General features: G+C 34.3%; 1 protein-coding gene across 2 annotated transcripts in view; it reads right to left on the bottom strand.

The window, feature by feature from the left end:
- Positions 1 to 21,305, bottom strand: part of LOC136025427 (mucin-2-like) — a 99,037-nt gene that overhangs the window by 36,308 nt on the left and 41,424 nt on the right. Inside the window, exon 5 of one of the 2 annotated variants that reach the window (XM_065701456.1) lies at positions 7,679 to 8,105. The exons of the other annotated variant lie outside the window; for it this stretch is intronic. Coding sequence (XP_065557528.1) covers positions 7,834 to 8,105 — 272 coding nt within the window. The 3' untranslated portion in view covers positions 7,679 to 7,833. Of the gene's footprint in view, positions 1 to 7,678; positions 8,106 to 21,305 lie in introns of those variants that run through there. 2 annotated transcript variants of the gene reach the window in all.

Here is a 21,305-nt window from a genome sequence, read left to right as displayed (position 1 = left end):
TTAAATGATATAACATTTCCAAGGGGGAACTACCAGGAATATTACTATTTTAATTTACATAACTGATTCCCCAAAGTATTTATTTATTTTAATAGTTATGTTTAAAAAGGACGTAACGATGGCTAACGCAACCCGAAATTCCTTCTTTGTTGACTGAAAATCTAGTGGTTTAAACCGTTTCATATTCAAGGCAGACTGGTTTCATATTTTGAAGTTATTCTTTTTGAAGTTTTGTTTTTCTTCAGTCAGCTTTCAAAACTATCCCAACTGCTTATGTTGATTTGAACCTATTTCCCATCTTGAATGATTAAAATGCTTCATCATTCATTAATAGAATCATGCCTAAGATAATCTAAAATAATCTATAATTAATCTATATACATTTCATGTTCATGATGCCTAAGATATTGCCTATATTCCTATTTGAAAACCCTCATGCATTTAAATTGTTTGTTTCATTGAAACTCCCCCTAAACGTTCCCTAAAAGTTTTTTTCCTTAATATCCTTAGCGTTAATAGTTACTGCTATCGTAGTGGTAATACTGATAGTCAAACAGTTCGTGGTAACGAACTGTAGTAAGGAGCGACACGGCTCAATAGTAAACGAAAGTCTAAAAGACGGAATTTTGATACTAATATTTTTGTTAGATACTAATACTAATAATTTTGATACACGCTACGTCAAAATAATTGGATTTTTATGCTTATTTTAAATATATAAATTACGTGGGAGGATCTTTCCATGGATGAATTTATCAACAGGGAAAAGAATTTCATGGAGGGGGTACAGGAATTTCTAATATTATTAACAAAAAAAAAGAGAAATTAAATAATAAAAAAAATTTTCAACTGGAAGTAAGGAGCAGCATTAAAACTTAAAACGAACAGAAACTTTTACTTATATAAGGGTATTTGTGTCCTCCACAATACCTTGCTCTTTATGCTAGAGTATTTATAGCAGTTTCAACTATTTATTCTACGTCCTTTGTGATTCAGGGGCTATCAAACAGTTCGTGGTAACGAACTGTAAGTAAGGAGTGACCCGTCTTTATAGGAACCAAAACTCTAAAAATGGAATTTTGATACCAATAGTTGCATCAAAAAATTACTTTTTATGCCTATTTTAAATATATAAGTTTCATCAAGTTTAGTCTTACCCATCAAAAGTTACATGCCTGAGAAAATTTATCTTATTTTAGGAGACAGGGGGAAACACCCCCTAAATTTCATAGAATCTTAAGAAAAATCACATCATCAAATTCAGCAAATAAAAGAACACTACTGCAGAACTTTCAAGCTCCTATCTACAAAAACATGGAATTTGTATTTTTTGCCAGAAAACAGATCACGGATGCGTGTTTATTTTATTTAATTTTTTTCCAGTGGCGATCGTATCAAACCAATGGTCTTAGAATTTCACAAGAGGATCATTCTAATGGAAATTAAAAGTTCTAGTGCCCTTTTATAAGTATCCAAAAATTGGAGGGCACCAAGACCCCCTCCCACGATCATTTGTCTCCCAAAGTCACTGAATCAAAATTTTGAGACAGTCATTCTGTTCAGCGTAGTCGAAAACCCTAATAATTATATCTTTCGGGATGACTTAATCCTTACAGTCCCTGGGGGAGGGGCTGCAAGTTGCAAACTTTGACCATTCTTTACATACACTAATGGTTATCGGGAAGTGTACAGACGTTTTCAGGGGGACTTTTTCGAGTTAAAGGGGGGATTGGGGATGGGATTGCTTGGGAGTATCTTTCCATGGAGGAATTTATCATGAGGCAATAGAATTTCCATGAAGGGGGGCAAGATTTTCTAGCATTATTTAAGAAAAACAATGAGAAAATAAATAAACAAAAAGTTTGTTCAGTTGGACGTAAGGAGCAGCATTAAAACCTAAAATGGACAGAAATTATTACGTATATTAGGGGGTCTGTCTCTTCCACAATGCCTCGCTCTTTACGCTAAAGTATTTTCAGTAATTTTAACTATTAATTATACGGTATTTGTGATTCAAGGGTCATTCTTAAAGAATTAGGACAAAATTCAAGCTTTAGTATAAAGAGCGAGGTATTGACGAGGGGGCAAACGCCCTCATATACGTTATAAAAATATACAAATATAGAAGTTCAATAGGTAAGTTAATTCGTAAGTTTCGTATATTTATTACTAATAAAAATGTTCGTAAAAAAGTTTTTGCTGTATTTTTAAGTAACCAAGAATTGGAGGGCAACTGAGCCTCCTCCACCAAATTCGTCCAATCAAAACTATGAGAAAGCCATTTAGCCAAAAAAATACATTAATATGCCAATTTCGTTTTAGTTATTCATATGCGGTGAGCCAAAATCAGAACATGCAGTAATTTAAAAATGTTCAGAAATTAAATAAAAAAGCAAGTTTCTTTTAACTGCAAATAAGGAGCGAAAATAAAACTTCAAACGAACAGAAATTATTCTGTATATGAAAGTGGTTGCTCCCTCCTTAAAGCCTCGCTCTTTATTCTAAAGTTTTTTGTTGTTTTAAAAAAGTAGAGTTGTGACAAAGAGCCAAACTAAAATGAATACGGAATAATTTCTGTTGGTTTTAAGTTTTAATGTCGCTCCATACTTGTAGTTAAAAAAACTTTATTTTTTAAAATTTAATATACACAAAGAGCCTTCTGGTTCAGTCACAAATTTCTTTCAGTCACTTCTTTGGCACATTTTCGAGCATATAGACCTGTTTCAATGAAAGATGAAAGCGGTATATTTTTAATAAGATTTTAAATCCTTTCTATGATCTAGCAAACTAAAATTAAGTAATAATATTAAAATTCTGAAAAGTCTAATTCTTGAACGAAAAAAAAAAAAATACTATTTCCTTTGATTCCTTTGATCTAATGATAATTTTAATTTCATTTCCATTATTCTGTTAAAAGTGTTGTGGTTCAATTATTCTGTAGAAAACCCCCTTTCCTTTTTTTCACTTCTAGCCACTTTCATATCTTACACATTTTTTTGTTTTGTTTTTGAGTTTTGTTGTTTTCAAAGTATAATCAAATCCATTTAATATTAGGAAGCTTTCACTTTGAGTTTTGCTTCTCTGTTGATATTGGAGCTTTCCCCAATTTCATCCAATTATTATGCTGCATTTAAGGTAGGAAATGAGGTTACCAGATGGTTTTGTCCCTTTTTTTTCTATGCCGCCGATGTCGGCTTATTCCTGGAAACTGGTAAGGGTCTAACCTGTGCGGTTTTTACGGATACTGTGGATCTCAGGCCGGATTGATGAATATGGTATTATATTTTAGAAAGCTCCACAGAACTCTTGCCTGGGGTCAAAAAGGATGATTTTTGCTTGTCCACAAGCCACAGCCTATAGTGTGCGAAGTGAAGTGGAGTTATGTAGCCTATGTCAGAGAGGAGTATCTGAAGTAGTGCAGCCAAGCTTTCGTTTAATCAAACCATGTTTCTGCTTTCGAGTGGAAAGCTCCGTTCTAGCAGGAAAGCAGGCAGGCACCACTTTCAAATTGAAGATGGACTAAAATCTATAAGTGTTAAATATATGCGGCAGTTACCCGGCCCCACAGCCAATATATCTTCTTTGAGTGATAAATACCAAAATTTACAGAAGCAAAAAAGCGGCATTTTCCCACGGGTCCGAAAGTACTGCCGTGGTTTTGGCTGGGTTTATCATTTTATTTTCGGATTTGGGATTTAGGTAGAGAGATGTTATCAGATATACCTCTTAAATTTTAAACGTTCTGTCATTGCTAAAGAAATTGGAGCTTATCCTTTGCTCCTTTCTAAGTGGTGATGTTAGAAAGTTGGCCTACGGAAAAAAAAAATCAACTTTTGAACTAAGACAGATATAAGTTTTTTTCGACGGCAATTGATAGCTCTTGATGAGATGATCAGATCAAAGTACATGTCATCCATTTTATGGTACAAAAATTCCTTCATGAGATATACTAGTTTGAAAGTTTCAAGGGGTTGACAACTTCAGTAGTAGGCTACACACCGAAACCAAAAATAAGCCGATACCAATTGTGAGACATGTAGGGGACTTGTAATGAAAGGTCGGCTGTTAGCTCATAATCATCTTCGGAAGTGAGGGGTTTGCAAATTTTGCTATTTGGTGTACCTATTATTTGTTTCCAGTGTATTTGATGGTAAGACCGAGTTGGTTCCAGTGGTAAGACATGTAGGGGACTTGTAAGTAGTAATCGTCTGTTAGGCTACAATTATCTTTAGTGAAGAGGGGTTGGTAACTGTTTCTAGTTGGCGCAGCCTACCCATACTCACTGTAACCTAGAATTAAGTGTTTACGCAACAGGTACAAACGATAACGTAAAACAACGAGGCAGTTTCGTAATAATTAATAGAGTGTCATCTATGGTATTTGATCCTGAAAAGTTACGGATAGCTTTATAATACCAACTACATTATATAAGATATTTTTCTAAGTCTTGATCCGTCACGATGTCTACGATTGAAAAGGATAAAGCTCAACTGGCTGCAAAGTCAATTTAGTCCCTTCTTTCGATATTCTTTTGTTAATGTTGTTTTTTCAACGCTGAGGAATAGCCTTTGATCATGTGACTACTGATCGCGTTCTTCTTTGAACATAACGTTTTAAAAGCTTCGATGGGCTGACAACTTCAGCGTTTAACCAATAGCAAAGAAATAAAACCAAAGTGTTGCTCTTGCAACACTTTATTCGGCGAAGCCGGACAAAGGTTGCCGCAACACTTCATGCTGCTCAGGCAACGTAGGTCTAGTTTTGTATTAAATCAGGAGTGACGCAGGGCTGTGGTTTATCCCCTTTTATATGGTTCATTTTGATACACTCTGTCTAAAGGAGCACAGGAAGGGCAAATAGAGAGCAAGGAATCAAATGGGGAGGTTTAAACTTTCCTGGACTTAGATTATGCTGATGATTTAAGCATCCTAGATGAAAGGCTTGAAAATAAATTTTGAGAAAATTCAGTCACTAAAGCTAGGAATAAGTCAAGATGAAAAAGTTACGCTAGGTAACAAAAAAATTGATCAAATGGACAATTTCACTTACCTCGGTATTATTATTAGTAAAGACGGTGGGAGCTCTGAAGATGTTAAAAGTAGAATATCCAAGGCTAAGGGTATTTTTTCATAGTTGAAAAAGTTTGGAAGAATAGAAAGCCAAGTCAGAAACCAAGACTTGGAAATTGGAAACTACAGTGATGATAGTGATGAAATATAACTCTGAAGCATGGAAGCTCCAAAAAGATATTTTCCAAAGAAATTGCATGCGGATTTTTCTGGGTACCCGGCTGAGTTACTATATTTTAAACAGTAGGCTGTACGCTAAATGCGTTTCAACCCCGCTTTCTAGAGCTATAATGAGAGAAAGGTTGAGATGGCCAGTGCTCGTTCTGTGGATGAAGGATGACAGATTGCCGAAGATAGTCCTTTTTTGCCAACTGTCAAGAGCTAAACAGAAAGCAGATCTTCCAACGTTAGGGTTGGAGGATGTTATAAAGAAAGATTTAAGGGACAAAGATTTAAGGGAGCTTCCTGGGAGGCTGTAAAGAGGAAGGATTTGAACAGAATGGGATGTAGGAGGAGCTTGCGTAGCTGTGTTGGTCTCAGACTGCCTGAGGCTGCGATAAGTTTTCATAAGTAGTAGTAGCAGTATTTTGCAGGTGTTATATCAATGAATAAAATGCTAGTAAACGATGATTTAATCAAAAAATTACTTTTTGTTTCAAAATCCAAAACCTTAATAGAGCCTTTTCCTCGAAACGATGTTATCGAAAATTTTGGAAAAACAATAATCAAAAAATGAGGAGCTGAGGGGCTGAAAGATCTTCTAAATGAAAGTAAAGAGTGGCATTAAAACTTAAATTGAAAAAATACCCCATATATAAGAGATACTGCCCCCCTCGCATCTCCGCGTTTTAAGTTAACATTTCACTCTTACTTTCTTTGCATGAGAAATGAATGCTATATTTAATTGAGGACCAGAAAATCCGTACTCAAAGAATTAGGATGAACACCGTTACTAACAGTTATGGAATATGAATTGCAACAAAGAGAAGAATCAACTCAGAAAATTTATGTTAGTGGTTGAAAGGCCAACAATCAAAATTCATGCTTTTTTTTAAATAAGAAATTGCTAGCAATCCTACAAATATGAAATTTTTCCACAATAAGGTCGGCAAGGTCAAATCAAAGTTTAAAAAATTTAAATCATTAGCGGAGTCATGATGGGATAAAAATGACCACTTGGTTCTGCTACACTGACTGGTCAATACCCTTGCCGTTAGAAGCACCGACCGTGGTGCAAGAAATGGTTCTCGAGGATTAATCTGGTGGGAGATAGAAGCTTTCTTGCTAATAGGCCTACTGGTTCTGACAAAACGAAAAAATCGTAAAGAAGAGAGAAACAAGAAATACAAGCAAGCGAAAAACGTAAATAATAATGCAAATATTTCGGTCAAGACCTTTGCTTGACCGTCCTCAGTGCACAATCTTAAAATTTTATTCATTTCGTTTTCCAGCGGATTACCCACAAATTTGCTGGTATCCACCATAAAAAAACAAAACAAAAAAGGCAGAAAAGGATGCATTAGCTCCACAACCCTTAGCATGTATCATCCTTTTGGTAAGTGATAAGAAACACTTCATTGTTTTACCCTATTTTCACAAACTAAGCAACAAGCTACAAAGAATTAAAAAAAAAATAAAACCTAAATGTCAAATATAAAATTTCTAGTAAAATACAGAGCTTATTTAACAGCCGCAAATATAGAACCAGCCCCATTTCGGGAATTAGTGTTTACACGGTTCCCTGTTCTTGCGGTTGTATCGGAAGAATCAGCTAGCAATTGTGGGAGAGGTTGTCGGAACATAGGTCCTCAATCAATGAATATATGGGCTTACGCCAAAAGCCTGGTACTTTTAATTCCACCTTTACTCAACATAACTATGACAATATGCTTCATTTTGTTTTATTTGACAACATTTTCGTTATTGACCCTGTTAGAGCTCTTATGCAAGTTTTTAGGGAGGCTGTTGAAACAGAAAAGCACATTGTCCTGGACTGCCAAGAAAAAAAATTTTATTTTAGCTTTAATTCAATTACCATAAAGAAAAATCTTCAAAAACTAGCCTGTATTCTTGTTCTTTTTTAAAGCATGTAGTCTTTCATAAATATTTAAAGTATTTGGTTTATTTTTTTCAGATCGTTGTTGTTTAATAAAAGCGATATTTTTTCGAAAAATATTGCAAAAATGGTGCTAATTATTTCTCTTCTTTCCTCCTAGATTCATCCTTGTCTATAAACAAAAAGTATAAATTCAAATTTTTAGTTATACTTCAGTTTCAGAATCTTCTTTCTTTGCTTTGGCCCATACAAATAGAATTGAGTTAACAATAGTGTTGGCAATTACTTGTGTTTATATAGACCCAACATATCTGGATAATATGAATTCAGTCGCTGAGATAACAAAGGAAGAACTTGCTGCATGCATTCTTAGCCCAGAAATAGCCCTTTCAATTACTACTCTTTCACTTTATATGCATAAATGTTTAAATCATGAATAATTTGTCATTTTAATGACATCCTAGAAAAAGAAATACTTTCTTTTTATGTAAATAAACCTAGAATTTATAATTGAACATGCTTAGGTCTAATCGGCTAAAGAAGCGTATTTCAGTTAAGACACTTTAATTTTAAAAATAAATTAAAATAATAAATTAAAAAAATTAAATAACAAATAAACACGGAAATCAATAAATAGCATAAATACAAAGGCTATACTTTCAAATAACAATGATGTATCTATGTTTTCAAAAATTCAACTTTCCATTATTACAGTTCTTGCCAATCGTTTGTCCTTTCTAATTTTTCAATAATGCTATTAAAGAATTCATTTTCTTTAATTTTAATAAGCGTTTTCAAAACATTCTGGTCTCTATTCCAAGACAACAAACGGCTATTGAATGACCTTTTTCTTCCAAAGCCATTAAATAGAAATTGAATTAAATTGAAAAAGACTGTGATTATAGCAAAAGGTCCAAAGAGAAGGATATTGAATATTGCTTGCACTATATTTTGGAGAAAAGACGATGGAGGAATTGGTGCTGGAATGAAAAAAAAAGATATTAGTTCTCTACCTAAATACACTTATCAATAAAACTACCATTCATAACAGCTTGTCGACTGAATAAGTTTGAGGTCAGTTACAATACATTTTGGAAAGAAACTACCAATGAGCAAATAAGGTAGATATTTTATTCATGATTTTGATCATACATTTGTTCAAACATTTTCCAGAATATGAAATTTGCTTAATAAGAAACTTTAAGATTCTTTGTCTCTTAGATTAGTTACAGTCTAAATGTTCGACCGTTACATAGGCAGATCCTTTACTTTTTTCTAGAATATATGACTCTAATTCATACTAAGCATCTGGTTTCCCAATAAGCCAAGGAATACAATCCTCCCCTATCAAGCCCCCTTTACCCTAATCGGAATTTTGAGATAACCAAATGTTCAAAACAGACAACAAATTTGGCTTTTAAGAAAGGTTATTACAGAAAGAATGTAATGTTCTTATGGAAGGGGTGATCATATCAACTTTGAAGGACCCTCATTTGATTGGAAATTGACAGTTTTACTTCCCAATCTTACGAATCAAAACTGATCGGAAAGCAACAGCCCCCCATGCCATCTATTCTGCAAATGTATCTAATCGAAATTTTGAGAGAGCTATTTTGTTTGAAATAGTCCAGAGATTATAAAATAACGTAACCGGGGTTGAGACAGCCCCCATAAATCCAGGCAAAGAGTTTTAAGAGATTCTCCAGGAGCTTATAAAGTTTGATCTGGAAAAGATGGTCAAATAAACTTTGGAGGCGACTCATTTGATTGAAAAATTTTGATTGAAGTTTTTATTTCTTCTTTAAAGAGTCAAAAGTGATGAGAGGAAAACTAACTTATCGTCACTTTCACTTCTCCCCAAATGCATTCAAGAGTAGTTTTGAAAAAAATTATTTTGTTCAAAAAAGTCCAAAAATTATGTGAGAATGCTTTAAGGGTTTGCATAGCCCCCCCAGAACCCCAGAGTAAGGATTATAAGCTATGCCTCAGGGGCATACTAGGCTTTTATGGTAGGAATGATCGTATAAACTTTAGAGGAGGTTTATTTGAATGAAAATTGGAAGTGCTAGTTCCTCTTTAAGAATAAAAAAAAGATCGAAGGGCAGCTAGTGGCCCCGCTCAAACCCTCTGGTCTTCAATGCATCGGATCTTCAAAATTCATAGATAGCCATTTTGTTCGAAAAATTACTAAGATTATATAAAATGCCCTCAGGGTTGAAACAAGCCTCGGAGCCTAAGGAAAAAGGTTATAAAATATGTCCCGAGAGCATACGAGGTTTCAATGGAAAAGATTATCGTATAGACTTTGAAGGAGGCTCATCTAATTAGAAATTGAAAGTTGTATTTCATTTTTTAAGCGTCAAACGTAATTGGAGAGTAACTAGCCCTCTAACCACGTTCTATAATAGTCAAAAAGTCATCTAGCAATACCTCCAGGATTGACACAACCCTCCAGATTCCAGGGGCAAGGGTTGTTAGTCTTACCCCAAAGCATAAATGGTTTTGATTGAAGGGGCGGTCATATAAACTTTGCAGAACAGTTGAAGTTATAAATGTTAACATTGACAAAAGTATTTCCGTTTTAAGATTAATCAGTAATCAGAGGGTAGCCATCAAACCCCTCTTATATCATAAGTAACAGTGGAATTTTGTATGTTTTGTCTGAAGAAAGATCACGAATACGTGTTTATTTGTTTTTTTTCTAGGGGTGATTGTATCGACCCAGTGGTCCTATATTTCGTGAGAATGCTTTTTCAAACGAAAATTAAATGTTCTAGTGCCCTTTTTAAGTGGACAAAAAGATTGGAGGGGAACTAGGCCCCCTACCCCGACCTTTTTTCCAGAAATCATCTGATCAAAATTTTGAGACTGCCATGTTTTTCATCACAATTGAAAGCCCATATAACTATGCCTTCAGATGTAAAATAGCCCCACCCGCAGCTCAGGGTATACTCTTTGAGTTATAAAATTTCCCCATTGTTTACTTATAGTATTTGAATTGAGAAGTGTGTATACATTTTCGTATAGGTAGGACAAAGCTTCTGGGGGGGGGTATATCAATAAAGGAATTTCCCATGCGGAGGATAGTTTCCAGGGGTTGAACTTACGGGAGAAATTATACACTGGGGAAATTTGGCAAAAGTCCTAAACAAAAATATCTTTATGAGTCTTGCTCTCTCTCTTCCGTGTCAATTTTACGCGTAGAATTGGCAAGGCTTATTGCCAGGAGTAAATTTTCACCGGGATTGAATTGTCTAGAGAATATTTCCAAGGGGCGGGAGATTTATCCGTGGAGCAGGGGCTAGATTTCTTGGCATTATTAAAAAACGATGATAAATTAAATAGGATAAACTGTTTTTTTTTAAACTGAAAGTAAGGAGCAACATAAACACTTAAAACAAACAGAACTTATTACGTCAATGAAGGGCTTTGCTTCCTCTTCAACATATCGCTCTTTGCGCGAAATCAACAGTCATAATAAACAAACAAAAAAACGATAGTTACTAATATAATTGAGTAAATAAATCTTAAAACGAGGGAAACTTAAATTGAATCTGCAATGCAGCTTGAAACGAACAAAAATCTCTACAAAAAAGAGCTTGGGTGTCCTTCTTACACTGTAAAAGTCTGAAACTTACTGCGTCATTGGTGCTTTACTGAAAACTATAAGAGTCTTGAACGGTCTTGGAAAGAACAAATAAAATCGAACTGACGGTTTGATATATAATGGTATTAATTATTGAAAGATCATGAGTTGAAAATTTTATTTAACTGTAATTTATTTTCATTTTCAATGCTGCAATAACTGAAAAAGTAAACATTTTTAATATAATGCGTTTTCAGTAAAGCATCAATGACGTAGTAGGCTTTAGACTCCTACAGCTAGGGAAGGGGGCAGAATAAAAACTCTTGTTTATAGTGAAGCTATATTTATCTCGAACAGTCTTGGAAAGAACTAATAAAATTAAACTACATATTTGATATATAACGATTTTAATTGCTAAAAGCTCATCAGATCAAAATTTAATTTTACTGTAACTTTTATGTTTATTTTCAAATTTGTAATCAACACAAAAGGAAATATTTGTAATATAATTCATTTTCAGCAAAGCGTCAATGACACAGTAGAATTTAGACGTTTATAGTGAAAGACCCTTCTGTTTTTAGAGATTTTATTTTGCATATTCAGTTGAGGTTTCACTCGTTTTAAGATTTGTTTACTCATTTATATTAGTAACTATCGTTTGTTTGTTTGCCATGATTGTTTATTAAGTGTCTGTTTGTTTTGGGTTTCATTTATACCTTAATAGTAATATATTTTTGTTCATTTTAAACTTGATTTGCTTATTCAACCTAAGCTTTGCTCATTTTAAGATTCATTTATTCATTTATATTAGTACCTGTTGTATTTATTTTCTATGATTGTTCTTTTTTAATTTGACTTTGTTTTGGGTTTCATTTATTTTTTAGTAGTAATTTCTGGTTGTTTTGAATTCGAGTTATTGTAGGTTTCTATTTCTTCTTATCTTAAGTTTCATATGGCCTTTACTGAAAACTCATTTTTCGGAAAGTTTAATTTTAATTTAATTCTATTCATTTTTAATTGCCAAAGTTTCAAGTTTTTCAAAATTCCCTATTTAAAAATGTTTTTTCTATTCCAAAATAAATTAACAGTTTTAGTAAGAACTAATAAATTAAACTAAATACTAGATATATGATAATATTAATTACTGAAAGCTCATCAGCTCATGATTTTGTTTCAGCCAGCCCAGATTTAAAGTTTTGACGTCTCTAGACTCAAGCGTTTTTGCCGTTTTGTTTTTGCAATATTTTCGGGGAAATCCCCAAAACTTCGGGAATACTGAAGGCCGCAAGGCCTAGTATGCCTATTGGTAAATCCCTCTCTGATTTCACTGCAATTTTCATTTTCTTTTCAATGTTTACTAAGGACAGAAGAATATATTTGTAATAAAATCTGTTTTAGTAAAGTGCCAAATATGCAGAAGACCGTATATTTTTCACGCTAGTGAAACGGGCAGTAACCATACTCCTGTCTGTAGTGAAGACACGATTCAGTATAAGTACATAGCCCCTACTCCCTGAAAACAACTGCGGTCTAACTACAAATCCTTAATCCAGTTCTCCCTTGTGTTTGAGTTCTGTTCTCCTAATTTTTATAATACAAAAGGTAAGCTAGTTTTTCAGAACTTTATAGCCACTTAAGTAATAGAATGACAATTAAGTAATAGAATCGGTTATTTAGGTATGAGAATGATATTTTACTGTTTGGGAAATGAGCAGTAGCCATACTCTTGTTTGTAGTGGAGATACCATTCATTAGCAGTTGATAACCATATATACTCCAGAAAGAATTGGGAAAAAACTTTCGAAACATTTTTTCTTTTTTGTTTTGTTTTTGGATTGCAAAAAGTTTCAAGTTTTTAAAAAACTCCTTATTTCAAAATAAGATTTTTTTCCAACCTCAATCTTTCATCAGAGTATCAAAACTAGTATCAAAGTAACAGTATCAAAGTACCAAAGTATCGAAGTAACTATAGGGTCAAAGTTAACAAGGTATCAAAGCAAACAAAGTATCAAAGTAACCATAAGCAACTTGCAAGACTTACAGCCCTTGCACCGTAAATAGAAGTTACCACGTAAATCACTAAATCCAAACATCAAACATCAAAGTAAACAAAGTATTAAAGAAACGATAAATAAGTTCCGTAACTCAAAGCCATTTCTCCGGGGCTGGGGTGGTCAACCCTGAAAGTATGTTTATTTGGCCTTTCAACTATTTTGAATAAAATGCCAGTCCCCAAATTTTGACCTAATACCCTTTGGGAAAGTGGGGCGTGGGCTATTTGGCCGTTAATCACCTTTTGACTGTTAAAAAAGCCAGAAGTTTTAATTTCCGATCGAAGAAGGCCCCTCCATAATTAACACGACCGATTCTTCCACAGAACCTTATAATCTAATAACGGGCAACGCACATAACTTACAATCCTTGCCCAGAGGCTAGGGAAGATTTCACAACTCCCAAGCTATAGTAATTTGAATTTTGAAATATTTTGAACTAAATGGCTGTTTCAAAATTGTTATAAGATAGGTTTGGAGAAAAAAGACACAATGGGACTTGTTACTTTTTGATCACCATCGATCCTTAAGAACTTACAACTTAAATAAATTACAATTCTTGTCCTGTCTGCTATAGAGGATTTCTCAACCACTTATTTATAGTAATTTGAATTTTGGATTATTTTAAACAAAATGGCTATCTAAAATTTTTATCGGATGTATTTGGAGAACATGCGTGGGGGGAGGAGATACCCTTCGATCACTTTCAATGACTCTTAAAAAAGTAACCAGAATTTTTTATTTACCATCAAACGAGCCATCTTTGAAGTCAATACGGCCACACCTGAAATATAGCCTTATACGGCCTCGGGGTATAGTTTACAACACGTGTCCAAGGCTCTGGGGTGATATGTAGACCCTAGAGTTTTTGTTATTTGGACTTTAAACTATTTTGAACAAAATATCAATCTCATAATTTTTATTGGATGCATTTGGGGGGGAAGGCATTGAAGGAGGGGGATAGTTTCCCTTCAATCACTTTTGAATCTTGAGAAGGGCACTAGAAATTCTGATTTACAATCGAATAGGCCCCCTCCGAAGTCTAGACGACCATCCCTTCGATAAAAACCTTATATCCCCAATGTCACATTTTGCGACAATTGCGCCTGGAATCTGGAGGGATGAGGTGGGGACTGCTGTATCCCTGGAGTTCTTTTTATATTATATTTGGTCTATTTTGAAAAAATGGTTGCATGAAAACCTTATTTTTGTTATCTAATGTTTGAAGAATCAAACAGTTCGTGGTAACGAACTGTAGTAAGGAGCGACCCGGCTCAATAGTAAACGAAACTCTAAAAAACGGACTTTTGATGCTAAAAGATACATCAAAAGAATCAGATTTTCATGCTGATTTTAAATATATAAGTTTCATCAAATTTAGTTTTTGTCATCAAAAGTTAAGAGCCTGAAAAAATTTGCCTTATTTTAGAAAATAGGGGAAAACACCCACTAAAAGTCACAGAATCTCAACGAAAATCACACCATCGCATTCGGCGTATCAGAGAACCCTACAGCAAAATTTTCAAGCTCCTATCTACAAAAATATGGAATTTCGTATTTTTTGCAGGAAGACAAATCACGGGTGCGTGTTTATTTGTTTGTTTTTTGTTGTTTTTTTTTTCTTTTCCCCAGGGGTCATCGTATCGACCAAGTGGTCCTAGAATGTTGCAAGAGGGCTCATTCTAACGGAAATGAAAAGTTCTAGTGCCCTTTTTAAGTGACCAAAAAAATTGGAGGGCACCTAGGCCCCCTCCCACGCTCATTTTTTCTCCAAAGTCAACAGATCAAAATTTTGAGATAGCCATTTTGTTCCGCATAGTCAAAAACCATAATAACTATGTCTTGGGGAATGACTTACTCCCCCACAGTCCCTGGGGGAGGGGCTGCAAGTTACAAACTTCGACTAGTGTTTATATATAATAATGGTTATTGGGAAGTGTACAGTCGTTTTCAGGGGATTTTTTTTTTGGTTTTGGGGATGGGGTTGATGGGAGGGGGCTATATGGGAGGATCTTTCCTTGGAGAAATATGTCATGGGGGAACAGAAATTCAATGAAAAGGGCGCAGGATTTTCTAAAATTACCATAAAAGAAAACAATGAAAAAATAAACATGGAAAAGTTTTTTCGATTGAAAGTAAAGAGTAGCATTGAAACTTAAAACGATCACAGATTATTACGCATATGAGGGGTTTTAAAAATACTTTAGCACAAAGAGCGAGGTATTTAGGAGGAGATAAATACCTCACTCTTTATGCTGTAGTATTTTTTTAGCAATTTCAACTATTTATTCTACGGCCTTTCTGATTCAGGGGTCATTCTTAAAGAATTTGGACAAAACTTACGATTTAGTGTAAAGAACGAGGTATTAACGAGGGTACAAACCCGCTCATATACATAATAAAAATTAAAGAATATAAAAGTTTGTTACGTAAGTTAATTCTTAAGTTAAGTATTTTTTTACTAATAAAAAAATTCGTTAAAATTAAAATTTATAGTTGCCTTTTTATGTAACCGAAAAATTGCTTAGCAACTAGGCCTCCTTCCCCATCCCTTATTTCTCAAAATCGTCTGATCAAAACTAAGAGAAAGCCATTTAGCCAGAAAAGGAATTAATATGCAAATTTCATTTTAATAATTTATGTGTGGAGAGTCAAAATCAAACATGCATTAATTCAAAAACGTTCAGAAATTACATAAAAAAACTAGTTTTTTAACTGAAAGTAAGGAGCGACATTAAAACTTAAAACGAACAGAAATTACTCCGTATATGAAATGGGTTGTCCCCTCCGCAATCCCTCGCTCTTTACGCTAAAGTTTGACTCTTTGCCACAATTCTGCTTTTTAAAAAAATTAAAGGCTTTAGGGCAAAGAGTGAGGGATTGCGGAGGGGACAACCCATTTCATATACGGAGTAATTTCTGTTCGTTTTAAGTTTTAATGTCGCTCCTTACTTTCAGTTAAAAAAACTAGTTTTTTTATGTAATTTCTGAACGTTTTTGAATTAATGCATGTTTGATTTTGGCTCTCCACACATAAATTATTAAAATGAAATTTGCATATTAATTCCTTTTTTGGCTATAAAAAAAGAAAACGACTACCTCAAAATTCGTAACAACCATATGTCCCCAGACCATGACTTACAACGCCAGCCCAGAGCCCTAGGGGGGTCGCATCGACACCGGAGTTTTTCTTATTTGACCTTTGAACTATTTTTAGAAATAGGCTATCTCAAAATTTTAGTCGCATGGGTTTTGGGAAAAAAGGGCGCGGAGAGGCTAGTTGCCTTCAGATCTCTTTTGATTCTTAAAAAGTGAACTAGAACTCAGTTTCCCATCAAATGAGCCCTCAATAAAGTTTATAGAAGGACCATATGTGCCCCAGGGACATAACTTACAATGCCTCCCCCCTACCTTGGGGTTGTGTCTATACCGGAATTTTGTTTTCTGACCTTTGAACTAATCAAAAATCGCTATCTCAAATTTTTTATCAGAAGGGGTTTGGGGGAAAAGGGCGTGGGAGAGGACTAGTTGCCATCGGATCACTCTCGACTCTTAAATAGTGACCTGGAACTTTCAATTTCCTATCAAAAGAGCCCTCTTTAAAGTTTATACGAGCATTCCTTCAATAAGAACCATATATGCCCCCAGGACATAAACGCGGTTGGGGGGAAAAGGCGTGGGAGGGAGGGCTAGTTGCCCTCCGATATCTTTCGACTCTTAAAATGTGAACTAGAACTTCCAAGTTTCAATTAAATCAGCTCTCTCAGAAGTTTATTCGAGCATCATCTCCGTGAAAACCATAGATGCCCTCAGTGAATAGCTTACAGTGCCTGCCCTCAAGCCTGGGGTGAGGTTGTTTTGACACCAAAGTTTTTTTTATCTGAACTTTGAACCTTTTTTAACAAAATGGCTATCTAAAAATTTATATCTGATACATCTTGGGAAAAATGGGCGTGGGGGAGGCTAGTTACCCCCTGATCCCTTTTGAATTTTAAAACTGAACTAGGACTTTCAATTTCCAGTCAAATAAGCCCTCTCTTAAGTTTATATGTGCACCCCTTCAATAACAACCATACATACCCTAGGGTATGACTTGCAACGCCTGCCCCCGGGTCCTATGGGATTGTGTCAACACTGGAGTTTTTTTTTATGTGATCTTTGGACTAGTTTTAAAGAAATGGGTATCTCAAAGTTCTTACCGGATGGGTTTTAACAAAATGGGGCTTGGAGGTTTGGGGGGCTTGTTGCCATCCGATCTCTTTTTACTCTTAAAAAGTGAACCAGAACTTTCAATTTCCAATCAAATGAGCCCTGTCCGAAGCTTATACGAGCATTAATTCCGTATAAGCCACATAAGTCCCCAGAACATAACTTACAACACCTGCCCCCGGCCTTGCAAGGTTGCGTTGACAGAGAAGTTATTTTATTTGACCTTTGAAGTATTTTTAATAAAATGGCAATCTTCAAATTTTGATAGAATTGTTTTGGAGAGAAAAGGGCTAGGGGTCTAGTTGCCCTCAGATCTCTTCTGACTCTTAAAAAAATGAACTAGAACTTTCAATTTCCAAACAATTGAGCCTTGTTTGAAGTTTATATGAGCATTTCTTTCCATAAGAACCATATATACCCCCAGGGCATAAGCTTACAACACCTGCCCTGGGCCCTTGGGGGATGTTTCTTCACCTGAGTTTTTTTACCTGACCAATGAACTATTTTTAACAAAATGACTATGTCAAATTTTTTATCGGATGGATTTGAAGAGAAAGGGGTATAAAAAGGGTCAATTGTCCTCCAGTCTGTTTTGACTCTCAAACACTGAACTAGAACTTTAAAAACGGCGTGGGGGAGGTCTATAGGCCTCCAATTTCTTATGACTCTTAAAAGGGGCACTAGAACTTCTGATTTCCATTTATTTGAACCTCTTCCGTAGTTTATGTGACAATTCTTTCCCCATGAAGTGCCTCTGGGGAAAAAAAACTAAACATTGGAGCCATATGGCCATAACTAGAGGCAACGCTACACCGTTGCCTCTGATTAAAGCAAATAAACCCGATGATATATATATATATATATATATATATATATATATATATATATATATATATATATATATATATATATATATATATAAAACAAAATAGTTAAATATCATCTAGTGCTTTAGTATTTTTCAACCTAATACTGGAAATAACTCTTTTTGAATTCCTAATTTGCGGCATATTAGCTTTATCTGAATTAACACTAGCATTATCTTAATTTTTTTGAATTAATAGTTAGACAAAGGTCAAAAGTACTATCAAATTCAGTGTGGCAGCGCTTGAAAGACCATTTCTCTTACCCCCTTTTCCTCCAAAGGAATTTAATCAAAATGTTTAAGTAATTACAAAGTATTTTCTTATATTGCTACAAATAATCCATTAGCACAGAAAAACTAAATATATGAATTTTGCTTTTTACAGAAATTGTAGTTTATAGAAGAATAAAACTGGATAATTTTTTTTTTTTGGGGGGGGGGGAGAGTGGGATAAAATATGGTTCTGGTTGGTCAATTCTATGTACTTAGCAGCATATAATTACATCATTTCAATGCAAATATTTTCCCCAATACCTATTTTCCAGAGAAAAATTTTACTTGGTATGGTATTACAGATTAATTTGACATATTGTTTCACTAATAAAATTTGGAACCCAGGATATAGCAAAAGATTAACCTTTTTCTCCTAAATTATACTGTATGATAATAATAGCTATAATAGTCCCAAATGAAGTAAGTTTTGAATTACTGTATTCGTCCTCAAATTTAGCATTGATCCTATTCCTTTTTTATCAAACAGTTCGTGGTAACGAACTGTAGTAAGAGCGACCCGGCTCAATAGTAACCAAAACTCTAAAAAATTGAATTTTGATATCAATAGCTACATCAAAAGGATCGCATTTTAATGTTGATTTTAAATATATAAGTTTCATCAAATTTAGTCTTACCCTTCAAAAGTTACGAGCCCGAGAAAATTTGCCTTATTTAGGAAAATAGGAGGAAACACCCTCTAAAAGTCGTAGGATCTTAACGAAAATGACACCATCAGATTCAGCGTATCAGAGAACCCTACTGTAAAAGTTTAAAGCTCCTATCTACAAAAATGTGGAATTTTGTATTTTTTGCCAGAAGACAAATCACGGGTGCGTGTTTATTTGTTTGTTTTTTTGTTTTTTTTCTTTTCCCCGGGGGTCATCGTATCGACCAAGTGGTCCTAGAATGTCGCAAGAGGGCTCATTCTAATGTAAATGAAAAGTCCTAGTGCCCTTTTTAAGTGACCAAAAAATTGGAGGGCATCTAGGCCCCCTCCCACGCTCATTTTTTCCAAAGTCAACGAATCAAAATTTTGAGATAGCCATTTTGTTCAACATAGTCGAAAACCATAAAAACTATGTCTTTGGGGATGACTTACTCCCCCACAATCCCTGGGGGAGGGGCTGCAAGTTAGAAACTTTGACCAGTGTTTACATATAGTAATGGTTATTGGGAAGTGTACAGACGTTTTCAGGGGGATTTTATTTTGTTTGGGGGTGGGGCTGAGGAGAGGGGGCTATATTGGAGGATCTTTCCTTGGAGGAATCTGTCATGGGGGAAGAAAAATTCAATGACAAGGGCGCAGGATTCTCTAGCATTACTATAAGAAAACAATGAAAAATAAACATGAAAACGTTTTTTCAAATGAAAAAAAGAAGTAGCATTGAAACTTAAAACGAACAGAGATTATTACGCATATGAGGGGTTCTAAAAATACTTTAGCATAAAGAGTGAGGTATTTAGGAGGAGATAAATACCTTGCTCTTTATGCTAAAGTATTTTTACTAATATCAATTATTTATTCTACGGCCTTTCTAATTCAGGGGTCATTTTTAAAGAATTGGGACAAAACTTACGATTTAGTGTAAAGAGCGAGGTATTAACGAGGGTACAAACCCCCTCGTATACATAATAAAAATATAAGGTTATGAAAGTTTGTTGCGTAAGTTAATTCTTAAGTTACTTATATTTTTTACTAATAAAAACGTTCGTTAAAAATTAAAAGTTCTAGTTGCCTTTTTAAGTAACCGAAAAATTGGAGGGCAACTAGGCCTCCTTCTCCACCTTTTATTTCTCAAAATCGTCTAATCAAAACTAAGAGAAAGCCATTTAGCCAAAAAAAGAATTAATATACAAATTTCATTTTAATAATTTATGTGCGCAGAGCCAAAACCAAACATGCATTAATTCAAAAACGTTCAGAAATTAAATAAAAAAAAAACTAATTTTTTTAGCTGAAAGTAAGGAGCGACATTAAAACTTAAAACGAACAGAAATTACTCCGTATATTAAATGAGTTGTCCCCTCCGCAATCCCTCGCTCTTTACGCTAAAGTTTGACTCTTTGCCACAATTCTACTTTTTAAAATAATTAAAAGCTTTAGCGTAAAGAGCGAGGGATTGCGGAGGGGACAACTCATTTCATATACGTAGTAATTTCTGTTCGTTTTAAGTTTTAATGTCGCTCCTTACTTTCAGCTAAAAAAAATTAGTTTTTTTATTTTTGTTTCAAAGCCTTCAGAAGAAAATTTTGTAGATCAATTCTCTACATCCTCTGTTGATTTATTTTGTATCAACATCATTTCTGTTGATACATTTACTTTATCTATCAGATGATGGTGCGTTTATTTTTAAAACATTTTGGAATAGCCATCTTGTGAAAAATAGTTCAAAAGTCATATCCACCACGTATAACTAATGGCAAAAGTAGAGAAAGGTACCAAAGATAGTTGATGACAAAATTCACCAACAGCCCAGGGTAAAGTGTTGCATGTTATATATGTTGCCTGCTATTTCTTTGTAGGGTTGTTAACTGAAAAGCGGGCATGTTTGATCTTAATTCTCCAAGTTGCTAAAGTTACTGAGGCAAAACTACTGGAAAATGTTAGGGGCTGCAAATTATGTGCCAGAGACATGAAAAACTAGATAAATATTCATTGTATAAACCAATAAAAAACACTGGCAATAGAAAACAGACAAAAATTATTAAATAAGCTTTCTAAAAAAGAAGTTTGTCAAAAAAATGTAGCAAGGTATGTTAAGCTTAAGATAAGCAGAAATTCAATTCAGTTTATTTATATTCTGTCAAAACAAAAAGGGGCGTAGATCTCCTAAATGACAGAGTACAAAATAAGAGGAAAAAATAGAAAAGAAAAGAAAATTTGAACATTTAACAAAATAATTAGTTTTTAAAATCATAAGAGCATAAGGAATGAATCCGTAGCGTGACACAATCATAATAAAAAACACAAAGGACATAAATTATAGAAATCATAACCCAATCATAAGATCATTGAAACAGAGAAGACCAACCGTTGTTAAGTTTACTGATGGAAGACTTAAAATCTTTTACTATTTTATCAATAATTATAGATGGAAAGATGAGTTTAAATTTTTGAGATATAAAAGAGTTATTAGACCAAGGGGGCATGTGCAAAAGGAATTTAGCAGGTTTAAAATAAATTTGGCGACCGAGC

Source organism: Artemia franciscana, chromosome 3 (assembly GCF_032884065.1).
Source record: "Artemia franciscana chromosome 3, ASM3288406v1, whole genome shotgun sequence".
Taxonomy (NCBI): domain Eukaryota; kingdom Metazoa; phylum Arthropoda; class Branchiopoda; order Anostraca; family Artemiidae; genus Artemia; species Artemia franciscana.
The sequence above is the reverse complement of the archived record's forward strand: the minus strand, read 5'-3'. Positions and strand labels throughout refer to the sequence as shown.